Source organism: Phaseolus vulgaris, chromosome 5 (genome assembly GCF_000499845.2).
Source record: "Phaseolus vulgaris cultivar G19833 chromosome 5, P. vulgaris v2.0, whole genome shotgun sequence".
In the NCBI taxonomy this organism is placed as follows: Eukaryota; Viridiplantae; Streptophyta; class Magnoliopsida; order Fabales; family Fabaceae; genus Phaseolus; species Phaseolus vulgaris.
This window is the reverse complement of record NC_023755.2, coordinates 148482-161324: the sequence shown is the minus strand read 5'-3', so window position 1 is coordinate 161324 and position 12843 is coordinate 148482. Positions and strand designations below refer to the sequence as shown.

The following is a 12843-nucleotide window of genomic DNA, read 5'->3' as shown; positions in this document are numbered from 1 at the left end:
ATATTATCATAAGTGTTCTATGGAATAAATTTTAAATTTTAATTATGTTTGAATGTTAATTGCGAAACCAAATTAATTTAGTACATGTGATATTATTATGTTGGTAGCTTAAAATTGTAAACTATAAATACCTTTTGAGTAGAGTGAATTTGGCGTTTGGTTAAACCGGCGCCAACGAAGCAAGAGAAATTGAGCGCATGGAGCCTCCCAAAATCAAACGCCTAACTGAATCCGTTGTCAACCGGATCGCCGCCGGCGAGGTCATCCAGCGCCCTGTCTCCGCCGTCAAGGAGCTCCTGGAGAACAGCCTCGACGCCTCCGCCTCCTCCGTCAATCTCCTCATCAAGGATGGCGGCCTCAAGCTCATCCAAGTCTCCGACGACGGCCACGGAATCCGAGTAAGTCACTCGCTGTTCAATCTTCCGTTTATTTTTCATTCACTCGTCGTGTCATTTCACAATGCGCTCGCGTTTTGATTCCGCTCGTGTGCAGTTCGAGGACTTGCCGATTCTGTGCGAGCGCCACACCACGTCCAAGCTCTCCGCGTTTGAGGACCTGCAGAGCATCAAGTCCATGGGATTTCGCGGCGAGGCTCTCGCCAGCATGACGTACGTCGGTCACGTCACCGTCACCACCATTACCAAAGACCAGTTGCACGGTTACAGGTACTCGCTTCTTCTTGTTTTTATCCATCTCCCTACTTTTTTAGTGTGTTTTTGGTTATATATTAGCGCTTCAGGCGAAAAATGTTAGAAACAAACATTAAATAAACTTTTCCATTAAAATCATCTTTCAGAGAAGCTAATTTTAGCTTACATAGAAATTTATATTATTTTTCCTTTTTATTTTTTATTTCTTTCCTAGTAGTATTTACCGAGAAGTTTATCCTAACAGATACATGTATAATTGATTAAGATTCGATTAGATAAATACTTCCGGCAGAAGAAAATAAGAAAAAAAAATGGAACAAACTCATCTGTAAGTTTAGCTTAGATTATGTACATTTTTATTTATTTATTCTTAAAAATGCTTAACAAAGAGTTTATCCAAACAAACCTTAATAATAAGTTTGTTTCTTATATATGATATAATTGATTTACACTTCCGTGGTTCAGGGTGTCCTATAGAGATGGTGTCATGGAGCACGAACCCAGGCCATGTGCTGCTGTTAAAGGAACACAGATAATGGTTGGTAAAAGAATGCCTTCTCCATGGCTTCTTCTTTTGTTTCATTGTGATTTGTTTTCATGTAAATATTTATGTAATAAAGTAATGACATTGTCATTAATATGTGATATTATTAATGGTCTATTTATGTGTGAACAAAACTATGCATATTTTGTCTCGTTATTATTATGACTTGACCAATTTGATCTCTCCATCTTATTTTTGGCAAATTTTGATCTTGCTATTTGAATTATACAATTTTGGTTCACCTATTGATGTTAACTTGATACCTAATATTACAGAGATGTTGATGTGGCAGTAACATGACACTCTACTGTAGTCTAATTTCAGCACATCTGTGCTGACATGACAGGTCTTGCTTAGTTAAAATAGCGGGAACCAAGTGTGTGAAAAATAGCAGTAACGGGCCAAAATTGCAACTAAGTCATTTTTGTGTATATTTTAATTATTAATGGTCTGTAATGAAGCTGATTAGGATGTTGCTTTCTGATTACCTGAAGGCAAGACCTGTTACTAGGACTTGTTGGAGTTCTGAACTGGCATGTTCTTATGCTTTTGTTAATAAGCATTTGGCATTGTGAATCTGTTGACAGGTTGAGAATCTGTTCTATAACATGACTGCAAGGAGGAAGACACTGCAGAATTCTTCTGATGATTATTCAAAGATTGTAGACTTAGTAAGCCGGTTTGCTATTCATCATACAAAAGTTAGTTTCTCTTGCAGAAAGGTTGGTCTCTTGAGCAGCAAAACATATTTGCTACAGCATAGCTAGCTGCATTGTAAATTACATATGTTAATTTTTCGTTGGATGCTGCAATCAGCATGGAGCTGTTAGAGCTGATGTTCACACTGTTGCCACATCTTCAAGGCTCGATGCCATCAAATCTGTTTATGGGGTCTCAGTTGTTCGCAATTTGATTGAAATTGAAGCTTCGGATGATGATCCATCTTCTTCGGTTTTTGAGATGCATGGCTACATGTCCAATGCGAATTATGCTGCAAAGAAAATCACAATGGTGCTTTTCATCAATGGTATACATGAATTGTACAAACATTAACTATGGTGCTTTTAAAATTTTGAAGGTGTTTTCTAGTAGATTAATGCTACTGTATACATAAAATAGTATACACTGGTGCTAGAAGGATCTTCACCTTGCAAAGGTTTTCGGAAGGGTTATTTAATGCATCCTTATCCTTGCAACAGCAAAGAGGATTTTCCCAGAAAATGTAAAAAAATGTTCAGTTTTTATTTTTTACTTGCATCTGCTTGTCTCTTTCCCTCAAGTAATTGGACGTTCAACATCCTTATACTAATTCATGGGTGGGTGCACATGGAAACTTTAAATATGGAGTTTCACTTTCAATTTTAGCCAGTTTTGTGTGGTATATTATTTTGTTTAGAGTTTAATGGATATATACTTCTAGTGTAAATTATTTTTACACTGTCAATTAATTGAAATTCATCTTTGGTGGGACTATTGTGGTGTTTATTAGTCAAAGTAAACAAACTGACCACATATAGTCGTTTGTGATTAGATGACACTGTAAAAAAATATTGAATTGTCAGTGAATATTCCTCCCTCTTTTGTTAAGTGCTTATCTTTATTTACTTCAAATTTCTCATTATTCCACGCGATAATTGTTTATAGATTCTCATGAAAATCTTGTATATGTTCTTCAGATAGACTGGTTGAGTGCTCTGCACTGAAGAGAGCTATTGAGATTGTTTATGCAGCAACATTACCAAAAGCATCTAAGCCCTTCATATATATCTCAATTGTTTTACCACCAGAGAATATGGATGTCAATGTACATCCGACAAAGAGGGAGGTAAAAACCTAGTTATGAATATGCATGTTAGTGATTCTTTATGATTATTACTGCTAAAGTCATTGACTCAAGGTTCTGTGTTACTACTGGCAAAAAAACTTAGTTCTGAAGGTAGAAAATTGGTGGGTTAAAGTGTCTTAGATTATGTGTAGTCTTTTGGCTATTTGGGTGTGGTAAATATTGGCAATGAAATTATAATTTGGGGTTGGATGGTTCTGAACAGAATTGATGAAAGAATCGAATAAGCTTTTGATGTGTGATTGAATCATGATGTTTGCTAAGGAAATTGAATGTTGATGGTGTCATGAACCAACTAGCTCAAAAGCTTAAGTTGTAACTAGAAGATATATCAATATTTTGGTATCTAACATGACACCTTGCACAAGAGTCCTTTGAGCTTGAAACATGGACTATGCATGGGCTAACGACAATACATTGTGCTGAAATTCAATTTACATTTAGAAGAATGAGGATGGCATGGATTGAACTTCTAACCTCATGGTCATAGAGACTCTGATATCATGTCTTGAACTAACTTTCCAATTGGTAAAAATTCACGATGAGTTGTATTTCTAACATCTCCTCAGATAAATAAGAGCACTCTGAGCTTGAAATGCAGAAAGTATGCAGTCTCACTTTACCTTGTGTGGAAATTCAAGTTTATGTTTAGATGAATAACGATGGCAGGGATTGAATTTTTACGTCTTTGACACAGACACTTTAATAAAAGGATCATCAGTGGTAGTTGATGAACAAACTAGGAAGCTATTTTATTTAAGTTGTGTGGACTGGATGAAACTTCTATCCCTAGTAAATTATACCATCATGATACCCTATTTCTTCATTCTCTGATGTTGAAAATAGTGCATTTGTTTGCATACAGGTGAGTCTTTTAAATCAGGAAGTCATCATTGAGAAGATACAGTTGGTGGTTGAATCAACATTGAGGAGTTCCAATGAGACACGAACATTTCAAGAACAAGTATGTTTGCTACTTAATGCTTAATGTTTTTGGTTCATGTTTTAAGTATTTGATACATTCTTAGTATATTGTTTTTTGCTCCATCAATTGAATTCATAGATAGGAAAGGCAGGTGACAATATGTTGTTTTCATATAAAATTGGCAGTAAATGAAATTTTCTTAGAATTGTGCAGATTGACTCTTACAATTGTTCCAACGAGTTCTTAAATGAGTATTCATTTATCAAGTTATCCCCTCCTTTATCTCATGAACATATCCCATATCAACTTGAAATTCCAACATATCTCTTCATTTTTAGTAATTAACAGTTTATGCTATAACATGAATCTAGATTCTGCTCTGCATCATAAATTTTATCATACTAATACAAGCACTTTCTTTGCATATTTTTTTATTATGGCAGACTACCGTGCAATCCCCACTGCCTCGTATTAATATAAGTAAGGAGGTTAACCTCAGCCCTATGCCAACAGGTTTGAGGATTTTTCTTGTCTCTTATGTTGCATGCCTTTTGTTTCTGGCTTGTACTCTTAATTCATTTAATTTATCTTCTAATAACCTTTATGATGATAGGTTCAAGATCATTGAAAGTGCCTGTACATAAGATGGTTAGAACAGATTCATCAGATCCTGCTGGAAGATTACACGCCTACACGAAAATTACGTCTGATAGAAATCTTGAAAAGAGTGCTAGTTTGAATGCAGTAAGGTGGTTCCCATATATTTCATTTACGCTTTTGTATCTACTAAGCTAAAACTCATAATTTTAGTGTGTTTCAATAAGCAGTAAATTCTTAGTTATTTTAGTATGTTTTATTCAAGTTTTTTTATCTTGTTTTTGTTACTGTATGTATTTCTTGTGTTTTCTTTAGGATGAGTATGAACATATCCACCTCGTTCTATATATCTCCTTGTTTTAAATTACTAAAATACTCAGTTTGTTTTGTACTCTATTTTGAAATTTTGAAATTTATGCAATTATAATTTTTCATTGTTATTTGACATTGAAGAGAAGAAATTATGTCTTGTTGGCATTGAGTTCTTGATTATATCCGTCGGGAATTGATAACAGAGACGAGGATAAACTTTTACATCAGGGACAAAAAATTTATAGTCAAACCTACACCTGCCCTGCCTTTTTCTATACCTAAATGTAAAGTCTACCAAGTATCTAGAACTTATAAATTTTAGCAGGTAAACTACATCTATCCATTATCCATCGTCCATCTCTTGATTAAAATTTGTGGAAAATGATTTCAAATCTGAATTTGGGTTATCTCGACACCAAGAATAGAAGCATTGCATTTCCATACCCACCATGCTCATGAATGTATATTGGACCTTATGAATGAATCAATCTTTGAAATTTTCAGCCCTAGCAATCCAGCCAATTGGGGGTGTGCCTCAATAAACGCCAAAAGCTCTCTTTCTTGACCACATCGGCTATAAGTGAGTGCAAACCTCAACTCACAAGCCAATTTTGTGAGGTTAAGTCAGGATTAAAATCCATTTTCTAAGATAGTATCAAAGCCTATAGTGAAATTTGTTGGACTTATCATGCCAATTGTTATCAAACTGTTATCAAACCACCTACATTTATCTCGTATCATACTCGAGATGTCTAGTCTTCGAGGTGAGGAGGTGTGTTGGAGATCCCATATTGACTTTAGGTGAGTAAGTGCTAATCTCACCTTACAAATTGTGAAGCTGGGTTAGACTTAAAGTTCTTTCTAAGACATGTCTTTTATTTAATATAATCAAATCATATCTCTAACAACTATTAATGATTTGGATTTGATTTGTATGCTTTTTGGTATAGTTTCCTATTTGTCTTGTTTCCTAAACATTGTGGTTGTATTGCATGTTTAATGATTCTGAGGGTTTGTTTAAGCAATTTGGAATTTTTTTTATCTCTTTTCAAGTATATGTGGCTGTTAGAAGTTTGCAATTGTTAGATACCTGTTAATGACTGGAAAATATATATTGGTAATTTGCTTTGTCACTTACCAGGTCTTCCGTTAGACAAAGAAGGAACCCAAAAGATTCTTTGGAACTCACTAGTGTTCAAGAACTTCTTGATGAAATTAATAGCAACTGTGACCCTGGTATGATTCTAGTCTACTGATAATGAAGATTCTGTTCTGTGACCTACCAATGTAGGTTGATTTGGAAAATTTCCTACTGACCTCTATGGTGTAGGCATGATGGACATTGTAAGGCATTGCACATATGTTGGAATGGCAGATGATGTTTTCGCTTTGCTTCAACATAATACGTGTCTTTATCTTGCAAATGTTGTGAACTTGAGGTAGATATTATGTTTTTGTTAGTTTAAGCTATGAAATATTTAATGCAAAATTCTATAACAAAGGTTCCCAATTGACATTCTATCCTTAATTTATTTGTAGCAAAGAACTCATGTATCAGCAAGTTCTCAGCCGTTTTGGCCATTTCAATGCCATTCAACTAAATGATCCAGTCCCCCTGAAAGACTTGATTATATTGGCCCTGAAGGAAGAGGATGTAGATTCAACATGTAGTGATGATGACGTATTAAAAGAGAAGATTGCAGAAGTAATCTCCCTCTGGCCTTAAATAACTGATAGTTTTACTTGAATATTTGGTATCTTCAATAATTATAGCTTCTGTTTTCATTGGGTTAGTGTTATTGAAGCATAGTTGTATAGCTTTTGTTTACTAACATTTTATTTTACTTGTGCAGTACACACCAGTTCAATAGGTTTACGAGGTCTTTGACTGTTTAGTTCTCTAACAAACTGGGTTTTTTAGGGTCTGTCAATTGTTAGAATCCATTGCAAAACCCTTTTTTACAAAAGATATATTTGTGTCTTCATAGGATTTCATTGGCTATATTAGATTTTGAATTGGAGTAGGGGACTAAATAATGCATTTTTTATATAGTCAATATGACAAATTTAACTTCGTCTATAGTTGTATATGACTTGAACTATGTAAGGAAGTGAAGAATTATTTTATTAATAACAATCACACAACCTACATTCTCGTCACCTTTATTTGTTAACAATCAAGCTCTCTAAATAAAGAAATAAGAATATAAGATTCTAAAGATATTCTTCCCTTAATTATTGAGGATTTTTTTATCCTAATATTGCTTTTGAATTTCACATTTTAATATTTACAGATATTTTTTTTTACTTTTCCCCAGATGAATACAGAACTCCTGATACAAAAGACTGAAATGCTGGAGGAATATTTCGGCATTCATATTGATGAACATGGAAATGTCTCTAGACTTCCTGTGATACTTGATCAATACACTCCTGACATGGATCGGGTCCCAGAGTTTGCTCTTTGTTTGGGAAATGATGTTAGTTATAAATCTCTTGTTCTTTTTCTCTTCACCTTGCAGGAATGTCTGTTATTTTTTGTGTGCATATAGCTACTAAGAGTTATATTTTTGTTGCCTGAATTCATTTCATGTTCTATGGTCATAATAACATTTGTGCATTTTTTTTGTTTCTTGTTTACAGCTTGAGTAAGTACCATCTTGTTTATTCAGCTGTTATTCCATTGAGTTCATTGCCATTGAATATTCAAGGGCATGCTTATTTTATTAATAATTACAAATGCTTCATAATGTTTTGTGATCTCATCATTTTGCTTCACTGTTGAAAGATTGTGATTCGTTTTTATGATAGGTTGACTGGGAAGATGAAAGGAAATGCATTCAAACAATTTCAGCTGCTCTGGGAAACTTCTATGCTATGCATCCATTGATGTTACCCAATCCATCTGGTGAAGGATTTCTTTTTTACAAGAGAAAATTGATGGATGACTATGTTGAAGAGAACAACCATGATAATATTGGTATGGACTCATGCTTGTTTACCATGTTTATTTATAATTCTTGATACATGGAGAAATATAGAGGTATTACAGGGATATGCTTTTGGGAAAGGGAAAGATTGTGTTCCTAGCTGCAATCTGGGCCATATTAGAGAGAGTCCTAACAGGTTGTACAGGTTGGTGAGAATAGATAATTATTACTAGTTAGAGAACATAAATAAACTTCTCCCAATTATTTTAGTCATTGTTGACTTGTTTATTATATATCAAATTCAGTGGAACAATTGACAACGTAATGGATTAGGCACAGGATGTCAGTTGGGAACCTTGATTGTTTATAATAGAAGCAATTCCAATACCTGTCAATTGACAGTTTCAAATGATTAATTTGTGGTTTCCGTATTCGCAAGGAGTTCAATGTTTGAACAAGGGAAATGTCCAAATGGAGGGAGAGCATATCTGGGTCTTAGGAGGAGTAAGAGTGGGTAAATGTTATTGCTAAAGATTTCACTCTTTTAAGAGGTAGCCCACACCATTTTGGATGCAGAACTAATCCTTGCTTTGGGTTTTAGACTACATAAAAATATTTTATCATAGTTTAGAATATCCTAAATTATCCTTTAGGATTAACTTCTCTATGTCATCTTTATCTTTTTAGTGTAGTTATCATTTTTCTTATCATGTTTGTTTTCGAAATTAGTACAAGTAACAGTACAGTAAGTTTTATTTGTATAATATATATCTGTCTATCTATCTATCCATCAATGCAATGTAAACCATTTCTTACTTAGGCTGCCCTTCCTCACGTGTTTTGCATGGGCTTAAACTGATGTATTTGTAGAAATCTCTCAACTGCTGCGCTAAAAATTGTGCAATCCCTTTTGCCACACTAGACTATATCATTCTTCCCTCACTATTGTATTACAATATACGATGATACTTTAGGCTTATTATTTTGGATTAGAACACTTTCTATACTTCTAGTTATTGCTTATACTTTTTGTTTTAAGTGCAGCATGCTATTTTATTGTTCAACTTAAATCTACTTAAAGCTCATTGGGATTATTTCTACTAAAAATTCTACTTGATTCCATTTTTTTACCATGCTATTATTTCTACTAGAAAGATGAGGGGGTGGAGCTGGTTCTTGATTGGCAAGAAAAATAAAAAAGGAAACTGGTATTGAGAAAAAAAAAATATCATCGTGGTGGTGTTATATAATATAATAAACTTGACTGAGTTAGTTGTCTTCAGGGAGTGAAGTGATTGACAATAAGGTTGAACATGAACTGCTTTCTGAAGCTGAGACTGCTTGGGCGCAGCGTGAATGGTCAATACAACATGTGCTTTTTCCTTCTATGAGACTCTTTTTCAAACCACCTGCTTCTATGGCTACTGATGGAACCTTTGTACAGGTAATGATATACTTTAATCAACCTGGGAAGCTTACCTTTCTCTCCATGAAAATCTCATCCTTCGTATTCTCTCTCTATTATGAATGACAATTCTTAACTGTTTTATTTGCGTATTTGTATATGTTGGCTTGCCTGATTAAGAGTGCATGAAGACTAGAGTTTCTCAGTTATTCACAAAAAAGTCTAATTATATCTCTCTCCCTCCCTCTCTGGTTACAGAGGACGTCATAAAAAAGGGTGAGGAGAGGAGAAAATCTAGGCTATATTTGAGCATTGAATCTCTATCTAGCTCGTCAAATAATTATCCTGGACCTGTCCATGACAGTAGCTAGTAACTAAGAACTACGGATCTATAGCAGATAGTTGCTAGAAATTTAAGGGTTTTCGTAGTTGTGTTGTGGGTCGTAGTTGAGGGACACACCAAGAGATTTATATATTGAGAGAGAGAAAGAAAGTTTTCTTAATAATAATACCAAGTCCCTTAAATTTCAGAAGGTACCATAATTTTCTAATATAGTTTTGGTGGAATGGGGAGGAGGGTATATGTTCTTCCGAGGTGTGGAAGAGGAAAACTTCCTATTCCAGCTCTTTGGATGACCTGTGGAAGAATTCTGAATTGTAGTTGTCTAGAGAGAGGTTACTAAGATTTTTTTTATTATAGAAAATAGGTATTGATGTGTATTTATAGGTTCCGATAATAGGACTAAGTGTGTATATATATATATATATATATATATATATATATATATATATATATATATATATATATAAATCCGAGAATATGAGAGGAGGGTAGATATTCAATATTATCCTGGAGAAAGTATTTTAGCAGTTGCATCATTAATTTCTTCATTTTTAAATTGTTTTTTTACAGGTAACTTCGCTGGAGAAACTGTATAAGATTTTTGAAAGATGCTAGGCAATCATATGAACAGATGGGTCTGGACATTTTGGGTTTGGGATTAATTGTGTTCCATGATCCTTCTTTTTGTATTCTCTGTAAATACGTATCTAGGTTATTCAGGTGTTAGAGGAATTCTCGGTGTAGTGATTCGTCAAGTTGTTCCTTCGAAAGTGTTTTCAAATGTATAGGCATTACGTAAATGATGCGCACGTATTTTTCCAGAAACTGATGAAAGTGTACATTCTAACTTTTGAGTTGTGACATTTTTCTCACGAATCTTGCATCTGGCGTTTCTTAGAATCTCTTCACATGGCTCATCTGAGCGAAAGATGAAGTTTGATAAGCGTAAAATTGTATTGAAATTTTGTAGATGGATTTTGTTGGGTTCGGTTCGAGTATGATGTCAAGATTTCTCATATTTCTCACCTTTGAAATGGAGTGTAATTATCCTATTAGTCACTTCCAAGATCAGCATTATTTGCAATTGACACATCTCAAAGATGAAAGTGTTCTTCAAAAAGTTTAAGGAGGCAAAAGAAAAAAAAAAAGTGATTTTGTCACAGCATTGTCTCCTGTAACATTTCTCAGTCACAATATCTATGTCCCAATCAAATTTGAAACCGGAAACTATTTTATTTTCGCAAGTTGCAGGTATCATGCAACAGTCGTTAATCCAATGACATTTTGAATTCGATAGAAGTTTAGCAGTTTTACAGATACCTATTCCATATTCTGTGTTCCGGATCAAGGTTTTCAAAAAATTTAATTTTCATAACAGGTTTTTCAGGATATATTTTAAACTAATTGCGGAAACGTTATTCCAGAATTAAAAACATACATTATGCATGTTTCTGGAATGATCATGTCATCCAAATATATTTTGTCAGGGTGAAAATGAAAGAGCTACTTATATAGGAGAATCCTCAAGTCAAACAAACTTCAAAACAGTGTTTTTGTAAAGATGAAGCTACGTACTGACAGAAAATCTAGCAACATGACTACGAATTAACCATAATATGTATACAATATGTGCATAAATTCATCCAATTAAAAAGGTGGATCCAACTCCAACACATGATGTTTCAAGCATCCAAAGAAGAAAATTCAATACTTCATGTAGCATCCACCATGATTCTTCAAGGAACATCAAGAAAAATCTTCTAATCTCAAAATAAATTCAGTATTTTCATTACTTTTTCAATCAAAGTTCCATAAAAACAAAACAAAACTTACGGTAACGCACATAACTATAGCAAGAAACCTCTAGCATTAAGATTCGCATTCCCAAAGTAGAGAGTTCTTGATTGCATCAAATATCCATTTGCAATGCATCTCAGTCTACAACATGAAAATTACATCATTAACTTGAAAAGCTTTCCTAGTTTCCTTCAAACTTGGGGTCAGCCATAACAAAATGGTATGCTATCACCAGCACAAAGATGAAGACGCCAAGAAAATTGGCAAAGAAACCCAGATCTTGATCATCAATCATCTGCAACATCGCAGAAAACAAAATCAATACATGGCAGTACCCTGATTTGGGATATCAGAAAGAGGATTCACAACACAAACCTGAAATCTAAAAATTTGATTTTGTCATGGCAAAACAGTGCACAGTAAAAAAACACCAAGATTGAACAAAATGGGATGGTTGAATTTGATCGGAAAAGCAAAAAAGAAGCATGCGAAAGGGGAAAATGAAATTGAGAAATGGGTAATTGGGGATCGATCTGATGAAAGGGGAAATTGAAAAGAATGAGATTACCTTCGGTCGACGCGGTGGCAGTTGCTGTCACTTTTCTCTGTGCTCTCTCCCTTCTTCTCCCTCCGCAGCTCCCCACACTCCCTCTTTTCCAACACAAATAAGAACCCCACTATTCACTTCTTTTACCATTTTGCCCATCACTATTTTCCAAATCCCCAAATAATAATATAAAAAAATAATTTAAAATGTTATTTATAAAATCAACACATTCCAAAAATATGATATATTAAAAATAAAAGTACTATATCAATAAAATATACAAAACGATAATTTTATTTTCTTGATTTTTAATTTATACAATACAAGAAAATTATTAAATAATAAATAAATTTAGAGATAAAAAAAATTAATTATTATATTAATTAAATTATATACTAATTTATAAACTAAAAAAATTATTTTTATCTAAATAGTTTCTATTATTAATAAAAAATTATAAAATAAATTTTAAATTGGTATTTAAATTAGATATCTAGATTTTAGTTACTAATTTTAAATTATTTTTTAAAAGATTAATTTAAAATATAAAGTAATGAGTAACTGAGAATTATATCAATTTAAAATTATTTTATAAATTTTTATTTAGAAATTATTTAGAAATAAAAAATAAAAAATATATTTAATTTATAAAATATTTTTTACTTTAATCAATTAATTATTTTGGTTCAAGGCTTATCAACTCAAGTGCCCATCCTCACCAAAAATTGCCTACTCAGACTTTGACCAAAGAGTCAACCTTCTAATCACTTCAAAAAGTTATGACACTCAAAAAATATGAAGACTGCACTTGTGGTTTGTTCCAAAGATGATGTGATGTGATGTGATGGCAGTATCTCCTAGGGCACCCTAATTTTGGTTAATTGGAAAACTTGTTTCCCTCTTTATTTCATAAAAATTGAGGTATGTGAGAAGGGCAAACATGTTAAATC

General features: G+C 33.4%; 2 protein-coding genes across 2 annotated transcripts; one reads left to right on the top strand and one right to left on the bottom strand.

Annotated features, from left to right (window-relative positions):
• The first annotated feature begins 104 nt into the window (after positions 1 to 104).
• On the top strand, positions 105 to 10421 carry LOC137834579 (DNA mismatch repair protein MLH1). Its single transcript, XM_068642621.1, has 16 exons — positions 105 to 398; positions 493 to 665; positions 1116 to 1188; positions 1782 to 1916; positions 2011 to 2221; positions 2871 to 3019; positions 3903 to 4001; positions 4406 to 4475; positions 4576 to 4711; positions 6013 to 6107; positions 6202 to 6310; positions 6411 to 6576; positions 7190 to 7351; positions 7683 to 7851; positions 9085 to 9245; positions 10120 to 10421. The coding sequence occupies exons 1-16, from the start codon at positions 198 to 200 to the stop codon at positions 10162 to 10164; spliced, it is 2154 nt and encodes a 717-aa protein (XP_068498722.1). The 5' UTR covers positions 105 to 197; the 3' UTR covers positions 10165 to 10421.
• An 886-nt stretch (positions 10422 to 11307) lies between these two features.
• Positions 11308 to 11641, bottom strand: LOC137834580 (dolichyl-diphosphooligosaccharide--protein glycosyltransferase subunit 4A). The gene has a single exon (XM_068642622.1). It carries the CDS (start codon positions 11639 to 11641, stop codon positions 11528 to 11530), a length of 114 nt encoding a protein of 37 aa, XP_068498723.1. The 3' UTR covers positions 11308 to 11527.
• Positions 11642 to 12843: the final 1202 nt, after the last annotated feature.